At 46.7% G+C, this 25,810-nt stretch overlaps 1 protein-coding gene across 2 annotated transcripts in view; it reads left to right on the forward strand.

Moving 5' to 3' along the window:
• HR (HR lysine demethylase and nuclear receptor corepressor) overlaps window positions 1–25,810 on the forward strand; it is a 388,960-nt gene that overhangs the window by 193,197 nt on the left and 169,953 nt on the right. For both annotated transcript variants that reach the window (XM_085633820.1, XM_085633818.1), the window contains one exon: window positions 20,388–20,599. In XM_085633820.1, the coding sequence (XP_085489946.1) occupies window positions 20,388–20,599 (212 nt within the window). The remainder of the gene's footprint in view (window positions 1–20,387; window positions 20,600–25,810) is intronic.

A 25,810-nucleotide genomic window follows, 5' to 3' on the forward strand; every position in this document is an offset into this window, starting at 1 on the left:
TTTTAGAACCCCCTACCCTGCCCCTCCCCCGCCCCGCCTTACCGCCCCACGGAACTCCCTCCACGGGCCGCGGCTGCTCTACGTACCTTGCAGGGAGGCCCCATCAATTTTCGTTACGCCAGTGCATAAAATGTAATAAAGCTGCTTCAAAATTCAAGAAAGTGTGTATCCTTAACATGTGAAGCTTTGACATTAATAAATCACATTACAGCACTGCACCGAGAAATACTTATTAAAAGTAATAGTTTTTAAACTTGGACCATTAGTGCACAATGAGGCACGATAATTTTCATCTTAACACTGTAAGTGACTCGGATTAATAAAGAGAAAAAATGCAGTCTATTGAATCACCACAATCTGTTTTTGTGTAATTGGTATTTTGAACTCAAGTAGTTGAAAGGGCTTTCATACGCGATAATGAAGAAAAAAGAGTTTTGGTGAAATAAAATGTTGGCCTAAGATCACACAGTTTAAGTGGGAATGTCGCAATGTATCCAGGTTTTCTGGTTTCACTTTGTAAAAATCAGCCAGTAAATTGGTATCTGTTTTGTCTTTCCTTATATGAAGACTTTATTTTTACCTCCTGGTGCATTTTTCTGCAGTTTTTATATATAGCGGGATAGCGGGAACTCGACCTGAAGGTATTGAAGCACTTTTCAGGAGCGTCAGTTACATTACACAAGGTCACGTTTGTTGGTTATAGTCACTGGGAGAGTATGTGATTTGCTCAAAACACAGGATGTCGAGCTGATGCTGAGACTTGAACCTGGTCTGCAGCTCTGTCCGTAACACCACATCCTCGGTAGAAGTCACATGAAAGCTTGGCTCAGTAGGGGTTCGAGGTTCCAACAGGACCTTGAGCTGAGCCAGGCGTTAAGTTCGAGCTTCCAGTGGCTCACCCACCTCTACAAAGACATTAAATACTTGTCATGCCCATGAAAAACTGGCCAGGTGCCAACCCTACTCCCGCTCTCCCGGTCGGAAGGGCTGTGCTTAATTTGAGCCGGTGGTTTCCGGTGCTCAGCACCGGCACTTAATTGTCAGCACAGGCGCTTGTGACAGTCTACCACAAGGTGGAGTAGTCTTGCTAATTTAGAGATGATCACAACAGTTAATTATTAATTCAATATACATTAAAAATGGCCAAGCCATTCTTATAGCTTTGGGGCCCTAAAATAGTCCAAAAGTGTCACACTTGTAGGAGTGCGATGGTTAGTAATTGTGTTGTTACTATCAATAGCAGCAAAGCAGGGGTAGAAGCTGCAGTTGCCTCCTGACCAGAGCCATGGCACTTTTTTGTTGTTGTTGCAATCCAAGCACTGTGGAAGGGACAGGACATGACCCCGTGAGGAGGACAGGGGGACGGCTTGGTGTCTAGTGTTCGCTTGTCTTCTTTCAGGCCTGTCCTCCTCTCTTCCGCGCCGTCTCCTCTCCATCTGGGAGGCTTTGTTTGGCTCTGTTTTCCTTGGCATCCGCAGATGACACTTCGCCAGAACAATCTAGCAAGGCCACCAGCAAGCCAAATCGAGCGGCTTCCAGCTTGAACGCGCAGGCAATGTGGCCTGTCCTCCCGCGGCAGCATCCAGAAGGCAACGCCCCGCTCCAGAAAGTTCGACGCAGAAAAAAAAGCCCGCCCAATCTACTCTCCCTTGGCTTGTCATTTTTGGCGTGAAATTAGAGTTTATTAATAGTGCCAAATCACAAGCATTTGTCCACAAAAAGGTACAGCAACCCGGAGGCGTCGGAAGGATACAATGGCCCAAATACAAGCGAGGAAAATGTGTCCTCCAGCTCCGTCCGCTTGTTCAGTCGAAAATAGAAGCTATAATTCGGTGTAAGGGGCCCGGTGCCACTGCACCTGCTGCACTTTTGATAGCTACGCCTCTGCAATGCAATCACATAAAAAAAAAAGGAAGACAAACTTAGCAGCAGACAGTTTTACGACACACGCCTTCAAATGCAGCAGGAGAACAAGCTTCCCTGGCTAAAAGAACCTGTTTGCGCATCGAGTCCCGTCACAGAAAAGGTACCGCTGACGCAACAGCTGTGCAGAGTGCATCCCTCTTAAAGGAGCAGGAGGGACAGCAGCACGCGCTTCCGTCGAAGGGTACAGCAGGTACCAGATAAGTGGCTGTCCTCGAGAAGAAAGGGATTCGACATGAACGATCCTTTCCTTTTGCTGTACAAGGCAGAGAACAGCGCAGACTGCAGCACTGACTGAAAGGTTACGTCACCCACAGGGCAGGTACAGCACAGACAAGAGAGCAATGCAGACGTCTCTCGCGTGCAATTAATTGGCGCACCGCAGGCTACAGCAGTGGAACCTTTCTTCACGAGTATAGCAAAGGGCAAGCTTCCCTCACATGCAGGACGGGTCCAGCACAACCAGCAGCTGGACAAGCTTCCTCCATACACAGAAAGGGTGCAGCGTTGTTACAAAAGTGCTGGCTCATTCTCAGTGCTTCATTTGTAAATAAATAAGTGCCAGGGCTCTGGCCAGGAGATTGCTGCAGCTTGCACCACACCAACACAACTACTAACCCTCACACTCCTACAAGTGTGACAATTCAGACTATTGCAGGTCCCCAAAGCTATAAGAATAGCTTGGGTGGCAGGTATTAGTCATTTTTAACCTATATTGAATTAGTAAATTACTGTTGTTGTGCTCACTCTAAATCAGAGAAACAGACCACCATGTGGCAGACTGTCACAAGTGCCGGTGCTACCAATTAAGTGCTAGTGCCGAGCACCGGAAACCATCGGTTCAAATTAAGCACTGTTTCTGTAGTGTTCCAGTCGTAGACATGTGGCCAAGCTCACCGCAGATTTATGACCGCGCTGCGCCACTGCCTTTTTGACCCCCAGCAATTCCCCCTTCCATACTGAGGTGTTTGCACTCATCTCTGGAAAGAACAGTCTGGCTTCTTCTACCTTTAACTTTTCTGGACAGCCAGGTGTGTCATAGGATCCTTCCAGGCCTGAGGCTGCACTACCACCATCCTTTCCCGCCAACACTGGGGACTTCACCAGTCTCTTGACTCCTCTGACCATCAAGGCTGCAACACTGTTCATGGCGCCTAATATGCTGTTCAAAACAGCCTTTATCCAGTCATGAAGATCTTCATTCAGTCTCGCTTCAGCCACCCCAACACTCTGAAGTTGTTTCTCTTCTACACATTTCCAAGCACTTCCAGGATCAACTCAAACTTCAGCAAGGCCTCAGTCACTTTAAATCTGAAGGAGGACATTTCATGCACCCTGTGTCAGGAGTCTGATTTTCCAAAGCCTGCATCTTGCCCTTCACTCACCCAGTCCGCGACTCTCCCATCAGCACGTTTTCATTTAGGCAACAGTGTTCACTTATTAGCCCTTTGTTCCTTTGCTATAGGTTTTGCCTCTGTGCTTTGCTTTCCATTTTGTGTCAAGCCCCTGGTCAATGTTCTCTCAAGCCTCTAAAACATGTGCTTTCAAACTCTCTTGTGCTGTCCTCCCCCTAGCATCTTTGTTCTATAGTCCCAAGCTCCTCTGCTCTCCAGTCCATCTCCTTTGCTCTTTCGTTTTTGCATAGAGTGGTCAGTCGGTCTACCCTCTGTCTCACCTCCCACAATCTACTCGACCCCTACAATTTGGATTCTGCCAGGCCCAGTCCAATGAGACTACCCTCATAAATGTGTAGATATCTCAGCTCTGCCTGCTTCATTGATGTTTCATCGGTTTTTGACCCAGTACACCACTACACAAAGCTGGCTACTCCTGCCGCCCTACCCATCACCAGCTTAGCACATGCCTGATTTTTCTCTGTTTTTGCTGTTATCACAGCTTCTCGGTCCCTAGTGTTCCTTGCGATGCCTTTCCTTGCCCACACCCCCTCACAGCAGTCATCGCTGCCCATCTACACTACCTCCGTTGGTGACATTATCTCCAACTTTGACTTTCCGTTCACCTCTAAGTTATCTCCTTTCTCTAACTTTATACCAAAATCCTGGATCAAGCTTACTGGGCATTGGTTCACTTCTCGCTCAAGCTCTCGCATCCAAGACGGAAATCATTTACTTCCTTGCATTCTCCCTCCCCGTTATCCTGTCCACCTCCACCTCCTTCCCCTCATACACTAACATCCTACTTTTCAGCCAGGAATCTTGGCTTGTGATTCAACTCTAGCATGAGGCTGTTGTCGTCTTTCACCTTTACCACCACTGCAGCAAGTTTCCAGTTAATAAACATTTGCAAAAATCCTCCCACGAGTTCCTTTCCATGCTTCAGAAACTTAGTAAGAGTAAGCCCAACTCTGCCAACAACCCCTTCGTGCCCTCAGCCATTGTTTCTCCTTGGACAAAATCTTCAACTTCACTCAATGAACTCTTACATTTCTCCAGATACATCTACTATCCACTCCTACTCCTACATTGTCAGTCTGCCAAAGTCTGGGCTCTGTGTTATCATTGTATCCAAGTATCTATGGCAGCCTACAACACCTCATCTCCCTTCCTCTCTAGATATGTCCTAGCAAATGAGTATTGCAATCTGCAAGCCCTAGCCCCCCACCACCCTGCAACCCATCCCTGTTCAGTTCCTTCGATGTACAGGGGTCATCTCACTTCAATGCCCTCTCGAGTGAACCCCAGGTCTGCCATTAAAAAACCCAGGTCTTCAGTCTCATTCTCATGCACAGTTGACCCACATTCCACAGATGAATCCCCCACCATCCTATCTCTGACTTCCTGCTCTATAGTGATACCATACTTGTTTTATAAAAATTAATGCATATCTGTAAAATTGCTTTAGGGCAGTGCAAACGGTGCGGCCGCACTTGGCGCTGACCTGGGGGGTTAATGGGGGGGGGCACTGTGTTTAGCAATAACTTGTGATTGGAGAGATGAGGGGCACTTTTGCCCGGCGGTAGTGAGGGAATCCGAGGAGGCGGTCATTGGTGTGAGGGCACCAAAAATGATTGTCGCACCGTGCGTCACCATAGCTAAAGCCAGCCCTGATTGTTTATATTCTGTGATATCATGGTTGTGTCACCTTTATCACTAGGGCTGTGTATATTTTGTTATTACACAGGCAAAATGTGTGTAGAACTCCTTGCAGGGTTTACCCTAGTTCACAGAGTTATTCCATTATTTATGCGTGGACAATACTTCTACGAACTACATATAATGCTCTTGGTTCTCACATTTACTTTGAGTACTCCACCAAAATGCAACTGTGCAACTTCACACTGCACTATTTTTTGTCACCAATCATGTTTGCCACCTTTTAAAGTTACAACTGCACCCAGTTTGACCTTCTGTACAGTCATGTATCTATGTAGGGTTTTTGTGCCCCAAAGACCTAATTCCTAATAAATGTAAAAAACACACAAGCGTTTCACTTCAGAAGAATAAAGATCTCCGGTAAAGTTCCCCCTTGAGGGTGCCCTTCGGGTATTGCAGCGCCGGCCCAACGTGGAGCAAAAGCCCGATGATGAAGCGTGACACTCATCTGGGTGTGTGAGGGCACTTATTCCTAAAGCAGTGGTGCCCAAGACTGACCCTATAGGACATGTTCGACCTGTAGTAGCAACCTTCTCTCTCTCTCTCTACAGGAACTGCATACCCCTTGTAGAAAGCTCAGTTTTCTGGGACCATGTATGCTGGACCCCAATACGTTCCTAGTCCCCCATATTTGATAAACATAGTAGGAACTGGCCTCATCTTAAAGGGGCCCTTCCTGGCAGAGGAATAACAATTCTCTTTACCGAGTCCTCATCTCCACCAATCGCCAATAATAAGCATTCTAGAAGATTGCTCTGTTTGGTGAAATCAGCAGCAGTGTTCAGTTGTATTATGATGTCATTCACTGGACTGCCCCTTTACGCCAGTGTCGGGCCTTGTAAAAGTTATGTGCATCAACCAGTCCTTTATGCCTCTCTCACTGCACTACACTACTCTAAAAGAGGACACAGGTCAGACCCTTAAGTCACACAAGAGCTAAATCAGCTTAATGATACACATGGATTTTATACCTGTCTCTAACGGAAATGATGTGGGGCTTCTGCAAGTGGGGACTCAGGCATAAGCAAGTGAGTGAGTAAATGAAGGTTTTAGTGCTATGTGTGTTGGGGAGTGCATACTGTATCGAACAACTGGGGATAAAGATAACTTTCTATATAGTATACTGCATACTGCCAATTTCAATACACGGATACACATTGAAATGTGCAAAAGAACATTGCATCTCTGCTTTTTCTATTGACCACACACTGTTTGAGTGTACCCTCAAAGTATATTATCTATATGAACATACCATATGTAGGAAACCATACTCTAAAGACTCAGGGGCATATGTACAAGTGAATGGCGAAGCGTGGCGTTAAGCAAAATTTGCTAACGTGGCGTTCCGCCATTCTGAAAAGGCTGGGATGCACTGTATTTACAATGGTTCGGTGCATACCTGCATATTCCCTAGCACCAACGCAGGCACCCTTACACCATATTGCAAGGGTGCCTACATTGAGGGAATGATTTTTAATGTGCAGGAAGGCGTCCTTTATTGCACATAAACAATCACTAATGTTGGTTTGTAACCTGTATGTGTGCTGCATTGTGCAGCACACATAGAAGTTGCAAATCGTCATTATTTTAATTATTGTTTATTTGCAGGAAGGGACACTTTCCTGCATATAAACAATAATTCATTGCGATTTACTGTTTCTATGTGTGCTGCACAATGCAGCGCACATAGAAACAGCAAAAACTAGGAGAATTTAGACATGTGTCCTTGTTTCGCCATGTTAAGACCAGGTTTTCTCTGGTCTTAATTTTGACGCTGCCCCATATTTACGCCGGTCTTGTAAATCGGGGACAGTGTGTTGTGGTGGAACGCCCAACGCAACACCCATTGCCTGCCCCTTTCATGCTTAGTATAGCATGAAAGGGGGCCTTATTTAGAAGGTGGCGTTAAGTGGCTTAAGGCCGCCTAGTAAATAAGGCAAATGGTTTATGGCCACAGGAACGTCACGAAAAGTGATGTTTCTATGGCGATAAGCCCTTGTAAATATGCCCCTCATTGTCAACCTGCTCTCCATCTAGAGAAACTTGAATACCCATCTATTCAGATTGTAAAGCTTAGGGGCCTGATTAAGAGCTTGGCTGATGGGATACTTCGTTACAAACGTGACAGGTATCCCTTCCTCCATATTGCAGGTATCATATGATGTAGTACACTTGTGATATTGCAGACAGGATATCCATCACGTCTGTGACAGAGTGTCTAATCCATCAGACTCTAATAAACATCTAAGTCCCTTATTTAAAGTATGGCAGATGTTGGGAATCCATCTAAAAATGTAGGATGTCCCGTCTGCCCCGTTTGGAGTGCTTTGAGGTCCCATAATTCTAAATAGGGTATGCAGGACATCCACCCCTTTTTGGCAGATGTCTTTTGTCTGCCACAGTGTAAATAAGATCAGAATTCTTAACTAGTTCCTAAATGTTCTCCATTCACTCTGTTATTTTATTTCTTATGCTTATGAAGCACTTTGTTGCTCATGTGACAAGATCTGAACTACATAAATAACTTAATAAATATTTAAATAAATGTGGCATAATATGAGCACAAAGAGTGTTCACACATATTCAGTAAATACTTAAAAGGAAGGCATTGCGCTTTTTAAATTCCAGTATTCCACCTACAAGGTCAGAAGACCAAGATGACAATATTGGCCAATTTCTTCTAAGTCATTCCCCACAGACCCTTCTAGCCCCTTCTCCGGTGGATGGTGGGGAGAAACCAAACACCACCACTATTTTAGAGTTATCAGAGTTTTTCCTTTCTGCGCCCACAGCTCCAATGCCTGCACCAGTACCTTCCAAACTTAGCAACTTGTTTCTGTCAGTATCAAGGTCTTTGACCTACTTTGCATAGATGTCATTTTTCAGTCTCAGCAAGACAAATTAATGCTGCTGCAGCTGATGATGTATCATCCACATCTGCCTCAGTCACAGCCAGTGTCTACAGTTACTTCAATGATGGTTGCAACATCTGCTCCGAGTACCTTGGTATAAAGCTTGGTGTTGAGAGAACATGATGCCTGCACAATTCATCCTCTTTGGTGTTTACAGAACATATCACTGAAGAGGACTTCGTACATGATCCCCAAAGGTATGAGGTGAAGCCTTTGCCTGAAAGAGTAAGTCACAGACGACTAAAGATCTAGCTTCATACACTAGATCTTATCGCAAACTATACGGTTTCTCTGCCTGGACAAGATACATCTCAGAAGGCTCTCAACTGTGCTTATCAACATTGGTGCTCTGCCTTATTTCTGGATTTCTCTTTGAGCCGCCAGGCGATCATTGAAATCAGCCACAGTAACCAGAGTCCCTCTAAAAAATGATAAGTAGTCACGAGTACCTTACCCACCGATTTCCATAATACTCTAAATTGCTGCAATACCTTCTTGATCTACAACAGCAGCTCTTCTTCTGAGCCATAGTCCTATGTGTGATCCTCACTAGCAGCTGTCAGTAAAGTGTGCACGTAAATGTAAATCCTCGATTACTCAATGAATGCATATTTCTCCGGTACAAATCCCATTTTTAAGATTTCCCTTCCCTAAACTGGATTTGGAACTTCTCTCAGACCTCTTTCTAATTCAGTATTTTCTTAAAAGATGGCCATTTTTTATATGTGGAGACTGTGTGTACTTTCCATTAGCCAGCTAGTTCAAGGTAAGCTGCTTTAAAATTTCTCTTTCCCTGTCAGCAGCATCAGATATTTACTCTCCCAAGAAATGATATGGTTTATTGGATTTGTTTGCTTTCAGTATGTGTGACTAGCCACAAAAATGGCCTCAGTGCATGCCCATTAATTGAGCGTTTGGTGGCTCTACATACTTAATGTGGGAAGAGCCATGGTTTGAAGGAACTCTTGAATTTTAGATGTTCTTCCAGGAGGCTAATTCCTGCTGGTCCTGTGGAGAAGGAGGCCAATCTATGTGATCTGGCAAGTGAATAATGAGTAAACGTAGAGAGCAGAAAGAGAGGATCCAGATGATGGACAGAGAGTAGGTTTACTATGACCCCAATAGACTTCATCTTGATTCCAGTGGTTATATGTAATGCCACCAAAGGATGCTTTATATATAAATTGCAGAAAGAGAGTATCCATAGGATAGACAAAGAGAGTATGTTTACTATGACCCCACTAGACTTAATCTTGATTCCAGTGTTAATATTTAATGCCATCAAAGGAGGATTTATATATATAAATTACTCAGAGGCAGTCACCACTCTGCAGTTAAAGGTAGGACTAGGTTTCCATAGGAAACAGATTTTTTAGTTTGCTAATAACTTTGGTGCCGTTTGACGAATTTCCAACAAACTTTCCAAAAAAAGGTCCATCCATGTAAGCCTCTTCCTGGAAAGTTTTGGGGTGATCTGCCAAGCGTGGGTTGCATTTTCCTAATTGAGTTTTCAATAGGAACCTTAGACATAGCTACAGCCAAAATGACTGAACAGCATTACACCAAAATTGTGAGGAGGCTAGATATTTACCCAGAAAGTGCGCTTTTTTGTGATTTGGTGTAAATTCGCTCAGTGTTTTTTGAGAATATACGGTTCAAAATGTGTAACTATCTAAAGGCGCAGAAGTACCGCGGGACCTGCTGATCAAAAGATAAGTTCTGATTGGCTACCTGTCATTAACAATGATGTTTGGCAGTCATTTTAGGAATTGGGGACTTAGTCCCCCTGTCCTAAAAAAAGAAATAAAAAAACATATAGGGGGCAGGGTAGGGACCCCTGGGGGCCGAAATCATTTTATTTGCTACTGCAGTAAGTGCCACATAATGTCCTACATGAGCTTTTAAAAAAATATATATTCACGCGATCTTGGTGCCCTAACAAAGGGCAGGGGCACCACCAACTATAAATGAAAGTGTTGTGCGGGGCTACAGAGAGCAATGTTAAAAAAAGACAGTAAGTCTCTTGAGTCATTGGATGCATTACCCTAGGAGAAATTGCTACTGTTGTCAAAGCACTCTGAGCTGGAGCTGTATGTTTTTCAGCTGGAGTGCAGGGACCCCTTGTGGTTGTTCCTATGGCTGCATTTTGTAGCCTGAAATGTTTTAAAAAAGACTCAAACACATGTTTATGGTTGTTTTAAATAAAAATGCTTTTATTTTAAGTAACCCAGAAATGTTTAAAAAACACAGTAAGTCTCCTATCACTTGCATCCTTGCCATGCACTGCTTATAACCTCCCATATGACATCACTCATGACATGTGCCTAGGCCCAGACTTACCTGGACCAGTCCTCTGACCAGTCACTGCGTTTTCGAACCCGGCTTCTCGCCTGAGGCTTCCACTGCTCTCTGTGGCTGCTCTTTCTCACCCTCCTTCTCTTTTATGGCGGGGACCGCGTGGCAGTGAGCAGTGACCCTTGACCTGGTCACTCCACTCCGCACGGCCCCCGTGTGCCCAGATTCTGCTGCTGCTGCCTTCTTGGCCTCTCTTGCTGCCGCCTCTCCTTAAGGCCCCTGCTCTCCAGGCTTGCCCAGGCTTGCCCAGGCTCGCCCTCGCTCTCCCGCTCCATCTTCCCACTCTATTCACCCCCCCCCTTCCGCTCCCCGCCGCTGCTCTCCTGCGGCCCCACCCCCTTCTCTTGGCACCCGCTCCCCATTCGCCACCCCGCTCCCGCCTCCCAGCTGCTCCTCCCTCCCACTTCGCCATATATGGCGGGGACTGCGCGTACGCGCAGCGGCCACGCGCAGAGGGCACGCCAAAGGCAAGCCTATCTACGCCCGTCCACGCCTGGACCGCGCCCAGCGCCAGAACCCCTGGACCCCGCCGGAGCCAGCCAACCCGTCAGAGATACGACACCGCCACCCTCCACGCACACAACACCGGCCGACAGCCAGCCTGCTACCAAGCCAACCCGAAACGCACCCACGGAGCATTCACCTGCCACGCCTGCAACTTCACCTGCACCCGATCCTGCACCGCACCCACCAAGCCAGGCTCCAGCAACGACCACCTCAAGTGCATCTTGCTCAACACCCGCTCAATCCACAGGCATGCCGCCGATCTCTGGAACCTTCTCGACACAACATCACCAGACGTCGCCTTCCTCACAGAAACATGGATGAACGCCTCCTCAGCTCCCGACATCGCCATAGCCATCCCGGATGGCTAAAAGATCGCCCGGAAGGACCGCGTCAACCAAGCCGGAGGAGGCATCGCCATCGTCCACAGAAACACCATCCGAATCACGACCAACTCCAACGACACCCTCACCGCCGCCGAAAACCTTCACTTCCAGATACACACCGACCCCAAGACCACCCTCAGAGGCACCCTCGTCTACAGACCCCCGGGACCACGCACACAATTCAGCGAAGCCATCGCAGACTTCGTCAGCCCGCACGCCCTTACCTCCTCAGACTACATCCTCCTAGGAGACCTCAACTTCCACCTGGAGAACAACAATGACAGCAACACCGCCACCCTGCTGGACAACCTCGCCAACCTCGGACTCAAGCAACTGGTGAACACCCCCACCCACATCGCCGGCCACACGCTTGACCCCATCTTTTCCTCCAGCAAGCACATCTCCTTCAGCCACTCCACCGGACTGCACTGGACAGACCACAGCTGCGTCCACTTCAACTTCAGGAGAACCACGACCCACAACCACCCTCAACAGGTTCCACGCAGAAGCTGGAGCAAGATCACCGCCGACCAGCTCACCACCTCCCTCAGCCAGAACCCCTCCACCAACACGACGGACCCCAACGAAGCAGCCCGCAACCTCACACAGTGGCTCACCAACTGTGCCGATGACCTTGCACCACTGAAGAACCCCCCCAGCAGACACGGCAGCAGAAAGCCTCCTGGTTCACCAACGACCTCAAAAACTCCAAGAAAACCTGCCGTACCCTCGAGAAAGCCTGGTGCCACGACCAGACTACAGAAAACATGACAGCCCTCAAGAACGCCACCCGCAAACACCACCAACTGATCCGCACCACCAAAAGGACCACATTCAAAGAACGACTGGACAACAACTCCCATAACAGCAAGGAACTCTTCAGCATCGTCAAACAGCTCTCCAGCCCCAGCGCCTGCAACAACGACATCACACCCTCGCAAGACCTCTGCGACTTACTCGCCTCGTTCTTTCACCGCAAGATTGCCGACATACACAACAGTTTCGGTGCACAGACCGCGCACCCTACCAGCGATCCGGCGCCCCCCACCACCACCCTCCGCACCTGGACGACGGTCAGCACCGAAGATACCACCCACACGATGAACACCATCCACTCCGGCTCCCCAACCGACCCCTGCCCACACCACATCTTCAACAAAGCCGACTCCATCATCGCACCCCAACTCCGGAACATCATCAACAGCCCCTTCGCATCCGCCACCTTCCCAGAGAGCTGGAAACAGGCCGAGCTCAGCGTCCTCCTGAAGAAACCCACCGCGGACACCACGGACCTCAAGAACTTCCGCCCCATCTCGCTCCTCCCCTTTCCGGCCAAAGTCATCGAGAAGATCGTTAACAAACAACTCTCCGCCTTCCTCGAGACCAACGGATCCCTCGACCCGTCGCAGTCCGGCTTCCGAGCAAACCACAGCACCGAGACCGCCCTCATCGCAGCCACCGACGACATCAGGTCCCTGCTCGACAATGGGGAAACAGCTGCCCTCATCCTCCTGGACCTCTCGGCAGCCTTCGACACTGTATGCCACCACACCCTGATACAGCGCCTCAGCAACATCGGAATCCAAGGAAAGGCCTTGGAATGGATCATCTCGTTCCTCGCCGGCAGGACCCAGAGCGTCCGCCTTCCCCCGTTCCGGTCCGTGGCCACCGAAGTCATCTGCGGCGTCCCGCAAGGATCCTCGCTCAGCCCCACCCTCTTCAACGTCTACATGAGCCCCCTCGCAGCCATCGCACGCCAACACAACCTCAACATCATCTCCTATGCCGACGACACCCAGCTGATCCTCTCCCTCACCAACGACCCCGCCACATCCAGAGCCGACCTCCAGGAAGGAATGAAAGACGTCGCGGAATGGATGAAGCTCAGCCGGCTGAAACTGAACTCAGATAAGACGGAAGTCCTCATCCTGGGAACATCCCCCTTCGCCTGGGACGACTCCTGGTGGCCCCCTGCCCTGGGCTCCGCTCCAAAGCCAACGGACCATGCTCGCAACCTGGGATTCATCCTGGACTCCTCCCTCACGATGACCAAGCAAGTCAACGCCGTCTCGTCATCCTGCTTCAACACCCTGCGCATGCTCCGAAAGATCTTCCGGTGGATCCCCACCGACACCAGGAAGACGGTCACCCAGGCCCTCGTCACCAGCCGACTGGACTATGGAAACACCCTCTACGCTGGAACCACTGCCAAACTACAGAAAAGACTCCAGCGCATACAGAACGCCTCTGCACGACTTATCCTGGACACCCCCCGCTTTAGCAACATCTCTCCCCAGCTGAGAGACCTGCACTGGCTCTCCATCAGCAAGAGGATCACGTTCAGACTCCTCACCCACGCACACTAGGCTCTCTATGACATGGGACCCACATACCTCAACAACCGCCTCACATTCTACACACCCACCCGCCACCTCCGCTCCGCCAGCCTCGCCCTCGCCACCGTCCCGCGCATCCGCAAGACCACCGCCGGAAGAAGATCCTTCTCCTACCTGGCGGCCAAGATATGGAACTCCCTCCCCACCCACCTACGACTGACCCAGAACCATCTCTCCTTCAGGAAACAGCTCAAGACCTGGCTCTTCGAGCAGTAGCGGATCCCCCTCCCCCCAGCGCCTTGAGACCCTACGGGTGAGTAGCGCGCTTTACAAATTCATTGATTGATTGATTGATTGATTTTCTCCCTACCCTCCTGTTGTCTCTTCTCGCCCACTCTTGTGCCTTTCTCTTCTGTTTTCAATCTGTTTTACCAGCTTTTGTGCCACTTTTTCTCTTTGCCCTTCACATGCCCACACTGCTGCTTCACCTGCAGCAGCACACCCACAAATGACAACATCACTTTCCACTCAGGAAATTTCCTCACAAAACAAACACCAAACCAGCACCCCAACAACCACTCCCGTGCATGCTTCTCAACAAATGTTCTCTCAGAAAAAACACTACCGAAATCTTGGATCCCCTCAGCAACACCGCACTGGACCTTCTATTCCTCACAGAAACCTAGCTCAACCCCACATCAGCACAAGACATCGCTGTGGCTATCTCAGCGGGCCACAAGATCCCAGGACAGGACTGCCTTCACAATTCAGGAGAACCTCTAATCGCCCATAATGACACTATCAAATGCACCACATCCACGGACAGCAACACCCCCTTCCTGGGACACATGCACTTCGGAATACAAACAGACAACAGCTTCATTATCAAAGGCACCCTCGCATATCAACCACCAGGACCACAGACCATCTTTAGCAACCTTATCACAGACTTTATCGCCCCCTTCACCTTCAACCCCAAGGACTTCATGCTACTCATTTACCTCAACTTACACCATGAGGACCAAACGGATGCTCCTCCACAGCCTTCCTCGAAAGCCTGGCCAACATCGGACTCACCCAGCTCATCACAGACCCTACAGAGACACACATCGCAGGACATAGCCTGGATCCAGTTTTTACCACAAGCGACAGGATCACTTACAACTCCACCTCACTGCTCACATGGACCAGACATTCCATCATAAACTTTAAAATCATTGTACCTCAAGTCAGCACACTCACAAGAATCAGCCTATCTAGCTGGAGCTGAAACACAGTTAAAGAGGTAGACTAGATCAACGCCCTCAAAACGAAATCACCAAACACCACCAACAACCTCAAAAAAGACATCAGCAACTTCAACAAATGGATCAAGAGCTGCTCAAACTTGCTTATGCCCATCAAATGCAACAAACCAAGAAGATACAACAAACAAGCCAGATGGTATACTGAGGACCTCAGAGAATCTAAAAGCTACTGCAAACAGCTAGAACAAAAATGGAAAACCAGCCACAACGCTGATGCCAGAAACCCCCCAACAAGGCTGCACGCAGGTGCTACCACCAACTTCTGAGAAACACCAAAGATGGACACTAACCAGCGAATAGAGGTGAGCTCCAATAGCTGCAAGAGCTTCACAATTACCAAAGAATTCACCAACCTGAGGCCGCAGCCAACACATCACCCCTTCACAGGATCTTGGTGACAAGTTATCAAACTTCTTCCACGGCAGAATAGAAAAGATCTACAGTAACAACTTCGAAACAACAATTAGATGGCGCAGCTCCTCCTTAATGGTGGAGGGGCATCGCTCCATTGAGTCAGTCAGGATTTTTTTTTTTATTATATTGTTATATTGCTGACTGACTGAGCCAGTGAGTCTTGAGTGGGGCAGGGCAGGGCTGGGCATGGCAGGGAGGCGGGGGTAGTGTGCACTGTAAAGTGCTCATGTCGGGTTGGCAAGCCGTCTTAGGCCGGCCAAACAGACATGCGCACTTCCGTTTCTACAACTGGGTTACACAGCCGGTTTGGAGAAATGCCACAGGCAGTGTCTGAGCAGCAAAAGAGGTCATTCAGCATCTGGATTGGATGGGGAGCCTGTGCTGGTTTCCCAGAGACTGCTGGGACACCATCAGGAGTGAAGAGGAGCACTGAAGTGTCGGCCGCAGGACAGGTAAAGAGCTCAACACCACCCTGACCAACACAAACCACGAAGAACACCTGACTGAATGGAAAATTCTTACAGAAGAAGAAACTGCAGCGATCATGAAAATGGTACACTTTGGGCCAACTGTGGAACCCATGCCCCCACGACATCTATAACATGGGAGGACTACCAATCAGCAGCACCCTCACCCACATCTTCAACACCTCCAATAAATCAGCCACAATCACAGAAGCCTATAAACATGCAGCAGTCAACGCCCTCCTAAAAAAAAACATTGACCCACCCTAGTGAGCTGAGCAACTTCCATCCCATCTCTCTGCTCCTTTACCCAGGCAAAGGTATGTATGGAGAAGGCTATCAACAGACAACTCACCACCCACCTCGAACACCACAATCTACTGGACCACACACAATCAGGATTTCGGAGCAACCACAGCACAGAAACAGCACTCATTGCTGCCACAGACGACATTCGTGCTACACTGGACCAATAAGAAACAGCAGCCCAGTCTCCCACCACACCCTCGTCAGAAGACTGCATGACATAGACATCCAAGGACAGGCCTTCCGCTGGATAGGATCCTTCCTCACAGGAACAATACAGTGAGTCAGACTACCACATACACATCCAAATCCAAGGAGCTGATCTGCATAGTTCCTCAGCGTTCATCACTCAGCCCAACCCTGTCCAACAACTACATAACCTACTCGCCAACATCATTGCCAACATTATCAGACCCAAAGGTATCACCATCACGCTGATGACACCCAACTTATTCTCTCTCTGACAAGCACAAGTCCACCATTCTCAGAACCAACTTCTCCAACTGCATGATCAACGTAGCAGACTGGATGAGATTTAACTCCCTGGAGCTCAACTCCTACAAGATAGAAGTACTGATCTGCGGTAACAAGTACTCTCCGTGGGACTCCATCTGGTGGCATTTAGAGCTTGGGCCAAAACACACTCCAACCGGTCACTCCAGAAACCCAACAATCATCCTAGATGACAATCTCAACATGAGAGTGCAGGTCAATGTGGCCAGCTCCTCCTGCTTCCACATTCTTATCATGCTCTGCAAGATAGTCAAATGCTACACCAGACGTACTATCACGCAAGTCCTCATCATTAAAAGATTAGACTACGGCAATGCACTCTACGCAAGGATCTCCACCCCTCCTACACCTCCTCCAGACCACTTAGACCCTGCAGTGAGACTCATCCTTGAACTCCCACAACGCACCCACATCTCACCACACCTCCGAGAGCTCCACTGGTTCCCCATCCACAAATGCAGCTAATTCAAACTCCTCACACACACTTACAAAGCACAGCACAAAACCGGATCAGCATACCTGAACAACTGCCTGCACTTCCACCAGTCCACCAGACACATGCTCTAAGCCACACTTTCACTCGCAAACCCCTCCCACATCCACAAGAAGAGAACGGGAAGCCAAACATTCTCTTACATCTCACCCAAGACCTGGAACTTTCTCCCCCAACACATCATGGCCTCCTCTTCACTTCCTGAATTCTGCATGAAGCTGAAGTGTTGGCTCTTCAACTAAATTCTGTGGGCCGGACACCCAACATCTTAGTCCCACTCCTACAAGCCTGCTCCAGCGCCTGGATACCCTCACAGGTGATTAGCTGCACCATACAAATCTACATAACATGTTCTATGACATCATTGATAACATCGCTGATGGCATTTGAAATTACATCATTGATGACTTTAGTGTGCATAGCAGGGGCGCAAGTTATAGTTACTTCGGCTAACTATAATGGGTGAATTTCAGTGTTCTTTTTTAATTTAAAATACATTTTTTAAGTGATATTTTCACCTAACTATAACATAAAAGAGGCCATTTTCTCAAAGGACTTGGGCAGATTCAGTTACATGTCAGACTTTAGATTTTGAAAGACTTGCAAAACTGGGAAAGTGTTATCCACTGTAAAGTCTGTGGCTCTGGAACAATAAAAGTTTCCAAGGAACCGCTGCATCTTGTCCCCATTGTTCACTCACCAATGCTGACTTCCAGCACATGCTCTGGAACTGCCTGTCCCGTGCTTCTTATTGCTCATATGTCCCAAGTATTGGCTACTCGCACACTTATCCTTTACAGCCCACACTTGAAGTTTGTGCGTGGCAATCTTCCAGTGCCTAAAGAATCGTAAAGCTGTGAACTGTTTCCTAGACTTAGTTCTTCTTCTGGCTAAGAGAGCGCTTACCTGTAAGTGAAAATCGCTCCTGGCTCCGTCTTTCATGTCATGGCAACCTGTGGTGTTGCGGTGGGCCTAGGCAGAAAGTAAAAGCCCTAAACAGAGAAGAGAGTAGAGGTTTTCATAAACACCTAATAGCAGAGGACTGCAGTGGCGGCTGGTGTCAGGGTAGAGAGGGGTGGAGGGAGAAGGGGGGATGACGGACAATGGAGGACGACAAAAATAAAAAATAAATACAAATTAGAACTTACCTTCTGCATCGCCGCTCTTCCGATCTTCAGGTTGCACTGCAGGCAGCATAGACCCTCAGATTCCCCTGCGGCCAATCCTGATGCTGCACTTATGTTATGAGAGCAGCGTCAGGATTGGCCTGAGCGCCCTCCATTTGCACTCCCGGGGAGACTGGGAGCCTGTGCCTGCTGTCTTCAACCCGGCAACACGATTGGGTTGTAGACAGCTTTAGTCCGCATGATGGTTTGGCCTGCCTGAGACAGCCGGCCAAACCGTCATGCGCACTGATAACAGTGCCTACCACTCCCCCTGTGACTTTGTGTGATGGCTCTGCCCCCAGACCTCGGCTCCGAGAACAAAAATATAACGATAATAAACATGTTTTATTATCGTTTTATTTTTTACCTTTTGAGGCTGCTTACGGGGGTGAAGGGGGGGCGACACTCCTCCTCCATAACGGAGGAGCGGCCGCTGGAGGACTGAGGCAGGCTGTGGATGAATCTTGAAGAAGAACCCAGAGCAGATACTCCACCCCCCTGAACAGCCGGTAGAAGAACTTCAGTGAAACCCACAACAACACTTATTAGCTGCAACTAGCAACCGCGTCCCTTTCTTTCTGACCCTGAGGGAAGTCTATCCTCCCCTATTGGAGAACCAGGGCACTAGTCGGGGGTACACGCGGGTGGACGGTGTCAAGAAGTTGTGCCCCACTGAAAAATATGCTGAATTCGTCCCGGTGTAATTTGTAAACACCAGGACACATTCAGCAGCACCTGCACTTTGTTGTCTGCTTTCGATCTGCAACAACGTGCAGGTGGGGACGGATGGAGTTTCGTAGTTCAGACGCCTGCTGGGCCCATAACTAAGGCCGGATCTGAGGGGTCATCATCAGCCCTCCTTTTGAGTCTCTTGGCTGAGAGCAGTCAGGAGCCTCACACCTAGATGCAAATGCAGCAGAGGGGAAACAAAGGCTCACAGCTTGTTAGCACTTCACACATACTCAAGAGAGGCAGCTTTTCACTTTGTTCAGGCTCTGTTTAGGAGATGTGCATGCACTGTAAGAATGTGAGATGTGTTGGTCTTTCCCAGTATTTACACAAAATAAATAGCATTTTATTGTGCTTACTAACCCTGGGCAGGCGTTGTAGTAATTTAAATATAACGATTTTTTCTTGTAAAGCACTATGGGTAGAGGACGTTTATACTGACAAAAGGCAACATTGTTTTATGTGTAGCTTACAAAAGTGTGAATCTTCTGCCTAAATCAGGAAGGTTTCCCTGCATACTGGAAATGTGCTCCAAAGTTCTTGTGATAGACATGGTAAACATATATGTGAGGGCTTAAGATCTGATGTCACTTCTTATGATGCCACTTCCTGTGATGTCACGCACCGTGATGCCATGCACCCGTGATGTCACTTGCATACTGATTAACTAGGTTAGTCCCCCCACTTATTTTCTTAGGGCTTGTGCCCTGTGGAGAACTACATAAGGATGATTTCCCGGTCTCCCTCTGAGCTATAGGACTGAGTCCCCCCCTTCCATCACTCATCCTTTAGGGTCGCCTGAATACGACCCTCCTCTTCATTTCGGCGGATTAGCTACCCACTTGAATTTAGTGATACCCTGGCTTCGACCCCAAAACCCGTACTGTCTTGCCTTCTGCTACTGAATGATTACCCAGCTTCTGTGGTTTTATTGTTGTTTGTATAAATAACCACGCTCATGGGGTCTGATTTCCTCTTTGTAAAGTTTTCCCCATCTTTATAATATCTTTAGTGACACACAATGTATGACAAGATTATTCAGCGATTTATACTTTATTAACAGCTCTGACTTTATAGAACCCAATGCCATCCTGCACCTGGGAATGTATTCGTTTGCGATGACGAACATTTTTTATTTTTGTGGGCTTTCTATGTTTCTCTTTTATATACCTCAATTACTATGGCTTACGTTTATGCATCAAATGTACATCTTGGAATTTTATTTTTTTAAACTACATATCCAACAATAATGAGGTAAGAAAAAAAGTCTGAGGCGCCATAAGGCTGTTTGATTAGGTATTTCTGGGGTGCACCACTCAAGGGCCAATCGGGTGAATTGTCAAGGATGCTGTTGGCTGATTTGGGAAGGGTATGAAGAGTCAATGCACAGTTGAGTAAGGCCGAATAGAAATATTTACCTATGGTTTGCCATATCTAAGACCTCTTCTTCCTGTGCTACCCTATAGGTTAGTTCTCCGCCCTGACGGGAAGCTGGAGGTAGATGGCCTCCCCACAGTGGATGAAGCCGAAGAGGAGGATACGAGGGAGGTGGTTCCAAGGGACAGGACCCGGAACCCCAGTCCTGCTAAGTACCTGCTGTCCACCCTGGGAGATCAGTTCTGTGAAATCATCCGCAGGGATCGAGAGGCCGTGTCGTGGAACCAGCAAGAACCTCAGCGTAAGTGCAGCAGGGCACGCGAGAGAGGCCATATTACACCCCCCTCTTTCAATTACGTCTACTTTGCATATGAGAGTGGTCTCCAGAAACCTCCAGTTTCTCACATTTTGTGTGCTCTTTCATGTTTGTTGTTGGTCAGGCTCATTGGTTTATGTGGCTTCAACACTGGGAAATACCCGCATTTCTATAAAAACTTTAGTTTTGGATCTGAAACCCTGACAATCTCACTCATGCACACCTTGAGATGACTTTGATCCTGGCTTTGTATGGTAGTGAGTTGTGTGTGTCATCTACTTGTGCATGCGCCCCTTACTTTCTCACTAGAATTAAGTATACCCATGAAAATGCTTCTACATTTATTTAGATGAATGTATTTATTTTGCAGCACAACATTTGAATCAAAAAGGTTTTACAATAGAACAGTAATACTACAAATAATCTTGAGTAGGTGGGCAGATGAACAGAAAACACAGCTGAGAATATGTAATGAGAGTCATTCAAGTTGTTTTTGAGTATTGGAAGCATTTACAGACTTAATCATGTATGCAGAACCTCTCAATTCTAAACATTACATACTCATTAAAGCAAACCTTCAGAAATCAGCATATTTACAATACGTGAGGACTATGAGAGTCAGCCTGAACTGTTTTCTTCAAGTAGGAGACAGTTGTTTTGAGCTGTTTTAAGTTTCAGAATTGAAGTATTGAGCCTGATGACTGGAGGAAGTGAGGTCCACTTGAGGGGAACCAATAGAGAGAAGGCAATGTGTAGCACTGGGTGTTCTGGGGAAAGCTGGACATTTCTGGTTGGGACACTGTAGGTTGCTAGTAGGGTTATAGCGAATCAGAGTGGTAGCTTTAAATATAAGCATTAGTAAGACCTTTGACTTTTGTTGAGGAAGAGGTAATAGTTTTCTAGGGGAGAGTGTAAAGTGTCCCATCTTGTCCCTTAGTAATGGGGGGCAATGACAAATGCCCACACGAAGACGTGCAATAATCCAGTCTGCTGATAACTAGGGACTTTATCAGTAAAACTTTGAGTAGTCACCAAAACTTTATTGTTTAGTTAGTTAAAACCATAACAATTTTACAATAAAACAGTTATTAAAAGGATAGAGAGGGCACCGATGCGGGCACCAATGCTAGCCATGGCAAAGATAAGGTTATACTGTAAACGAGGAGGCCATTTTTACGATCTGTGTTTAAGGGTCTTAAAGTCCAGGGACTTGCCCGATCTTCGTCGGACAGTGAGTAAACTAATAAAGTGCAGAGTGCGGCGGTTGATACCCCCAGTGGGTGGGGATCAAAAAAAGTGCAGGATCACACCGTGAAGTAGTTCGTTATCAGTTTTTGAGCAAATGTGATGGGTGAGAAGGAGCAGGGTGGGGACGGAGTAGGTCTTCAAGATTCTGGACATATTTGCCGCACCTCAAAAGGGTTCATGTGTAATTGTGATAGAAGCACAGTGACGATGCCTCCAGACATGAGTGGATATCCTTCTTTAGGTAAACTGGTTTGAGGAAAGATCTCCTGGGGGCGATGAGCATGGGACAACAGCACAGAATGTGGAGGCATGATTCTTTCTTGTAATTGGATAATCTGCAGGCCCCCTCCTTTCCAGATGAAGCCCATTGGTTGAAATCGGCCACTGGTAGGCCTAGAAAGCACATAAGTAAGATGTTTCTGCGGACCCGTCTGTTTATACCTTCCTTCTGAGAAGTATAGTTGTGGCTTTCCTGGTAGGTAAGAGCCATTCGGGGGGGGATAAAATAGATGAGGACTTTAAGGAGCGGGTGTCCAGCGGATGAGAGGTTAGTTTCACCTGCCTGTTGATGACCCTTTTCCAGGCTGTGTAAGGGATAAAGTCCGAGTTTATCGCAGTGCCTTCGATTTGTAAAACGCTTGTAGCTTTTTGGACTTGTTGATGCCAGGGATTCCCAGGGCTCTTAAATGTCTCTTTTAGGCCTGCTTTAAGAGTGTTTTCCGGCACTTTATCAATGCTTTGCTCTGAATTGTGGAATTGTATGGAATGTTGGCTCTTTCGTATATTTAATCTTGATACTGAATTACCATGATAGTGATGAACTATATTAATATTTTTTATATTTTGCCCTTCTTTGCGAAGGGATCCACTCATCTTAATTTTCAGTGATTGAATGTGAATAATAAGCAGACTTGGAGACAGTTTCTAGAACAATAATGGCTGTAGAAATCTTGTTGCACGGCAACATTAAATTGGTTTAATGATACAAAGTATCGCAGATGTACAAGATTTTAGAGGATTTCTTAGCGGAATGCTGGGACTAAGTCATGACAATATTTTCTTTTGGAAATGGAAAGGGCAATAAGCTGGGGCAGGTAGGATATTGACCAGCATTTTCAAGATGGCCTGGTCAGAGGAAGATGGTTCAAGATTATGTAGGGAGTCGGTTAATGAGCTACATTGCTGTACTAAAACAAGGGCTTTCCTGTAATTATGTGCCAGTGTGGAGTTTTGTTTTAAGGTGTAAGTGAACAGATAGGAATCTGAGAGTACAAAGTATTCCACTGTTCATTTCTAAGTTATTAACATCTAGTATGAAGATTGAAATGGTTGTCGAGAAAGATCCGAGAACATTTTTAAGGTCAAAACAGGATAAGCCGATAGCACCAGAAGAGTTCTACAGATCCACCATCCTGGCTTTGAAGTAGGCAATGACTCATGTGGTAAGGTATTAAAAAAATGGATATGTAAGAGGATTAAATTGGAGCAGCCATGGTGGTGGGTGATTTATTGAGAACATTGTCAGCTGCACCAGCCTTGTGATTGTCAGGTGTGTGGGAGAAGATGGCATAGCATTATGAAGAGCTGCCTACCTGCAATTACTTTTGAGTTGATCAGGTCTCGGTGATAGCTAAAAAGTGCAGTGGGGCTGTGTGAGTAAAGTAAGTGATGAGAGTAGGCATATCCGACACCTTTTTATGGCATGTGAGACAGTGATTCAAAATATGAGAACTGCATATGCTTTTGCAACTTAATGCAGATTCATTTAGAAAAGGTACATAATTCATTGTGTCAACACATATAGGTTCTTAAGAAAAAGCTAAGATACCTTTAAAATGAAATTATTCCCAATTAAACACCATAGAAAGTATTAGGATAGATCACAGAATTCATTAGAAAACACACTAAATTTATTTTAAATATTTTCATAGTTTATCTGGATAATTCATATAATTCATTCAGGAATTGCACACAGTTCCCAGGGAAATATTCAGGTTTAATTAAGAACATGTACAATAATAATAATACAAGGACTCTTTAAGGAATGGGCAGACTTCATTAAGGAACTCCTCTTGATTCATTAAACATTACAAATTCATTAAAATGGTGTTTATATACATATATAAATATATATATATACACACACATACATATATAAACGCACACACACATATATACACACATACATGTGTGAAAAGAAACGGATTCCTGCATTTATCTTTTCCTGATCTTAAGAGTGCGTTATACCAAACCATTTTGCATAGAAACGTTTTGTAGGCGTGTTCCGCTGACATACGCACCACTTCCCGTGGGGGTCCTTGGTTCTGGAAGAAGCACTGATATATATATATATATATATATATATATATATATATATATATATACACACACACACACAAATTCATTTAAACGTTTTACATTTTTATTACGAAAAAGCTCTAGATTGTTGAACAAAGCACCCAGAATTTAAGGGAATAATGCAAAGAACACAATAAGAAAGTTCACAGGCCTTAGGAATTTACAAAGACTTAACTAGACTAATGTGCACAACATTTATTACGACAATGTGAAATGAGTCTCACAACAAAGAGGAAAAAGAAAGAAACTGAAATACTTATAAAGAGCATTATGCAGATGCTCATCTCTAAGCACTACTAAGTTTATTTATTTATCTATTCTTCATTACTAAAGTGCAATATGGAATCCCTTGTTGATGGCCAGATTCCTTTGTTGCCTCAGACTGATGAGTAGGCACCTGCCTGTTTTTTTCTGCTGGATTATGGATGCATCTTCCAGCAGATTCCTCACCCAAGGTATCAGACTGTTAGGAAAACGTTTTCCCAGGAATTGCTCTCCAGCGCCACCTGGTGAGAGCATGCAACTCTGCATGCCAGACATGACGACATTGGAGTGTATATGCCCCCAACTATCACCCAGGCGTCAGTTTATGTTTTAACCTGCTCATCAATGTGGTCTGGATTCTCTCGGTGCCTCACCAACAACATTTCTCAGCATCTGGCATAAACCAGATATGTGTCTCTTCCAAGAACCTTTGAGTAAAACCATGTTCAGATGCTGCGAGATGTCTTTGTTGGCCTCCCATGAAATCATCATGTGGTGTTTAGGCTCAGAAAACGCTGCAGCAGCGTCTCAGTGCACCCAAAAGCCATCAGGAAGCAGGAGGCCAAGATCTTTTTGACCAAGGCGTGCAGGAATATGCCATAGAGGCTCCCCCCAAACTCAGGAAAATCTCCTGGAAGGGAAAGATCTCCCAAAACATTATAGGCTGTTGAGGCAGTCATTCTGTAACATCATATTTTCCCCACCATAACCATTCGTTGTTGACAGCGTGATCCTATGACAATAGCAACCCGTTGTCACCCGCTCAGCAAAAGAAACCCACAGGATTTGACTCGTGTGTCCATGTTCAATCAACATAAAACAGTAACCCCAACTCCCACTCCCCAGGACAAGCAGACAACTACCTCTCATCCAAACAAGCAGCTACTCAAACATCAATCACTCACAGGAATACCCATGGGTAACTCAAAAGTAGTTTCGTAGTAGGATAATGCGATCCACATGGGTCTCCTCACCATCCAGCATTCGGCATGTATATGAACCGGGAGATTTCCGGGAACTAAGCATATAACTCTCGATCTCAAGCACCACTCAACTTGAGCGTTTATGCTGTCAAACTCATACTATGAGAGTAATAAGCAAAATTGTTCAAATCATCTCATCTGATGTTCCTGACGTCACCCTAAGCAACTCAATGTCTGAATCACTGCAGGAGCTGCGTCTGTGGTCTGACCCCCAGGCTTTGAGTCTCTTCATCATCTTCAACTCCGGAGGGAGGAGGCCCCCCATTACTGCTCAATGATGCCACTACTTCTACTACTCTCTGCGGTTCCTGCTGCACCTGTGCCTGGGACGGGGCCACTGTGT

This window comes from Triturus cristatus, chromosome 11, assembly GCF_964204655.1.
Source record: "Triturus cristatus chromosome 11, aTriCri1.1, whole genome shotgun sequence".
Taxonomy (NCBI): Eukaryota; Metazoa; Chordata; class Amphibia; order Caudata; family Salamandridae; genus Triturus; species Triturus cristatus.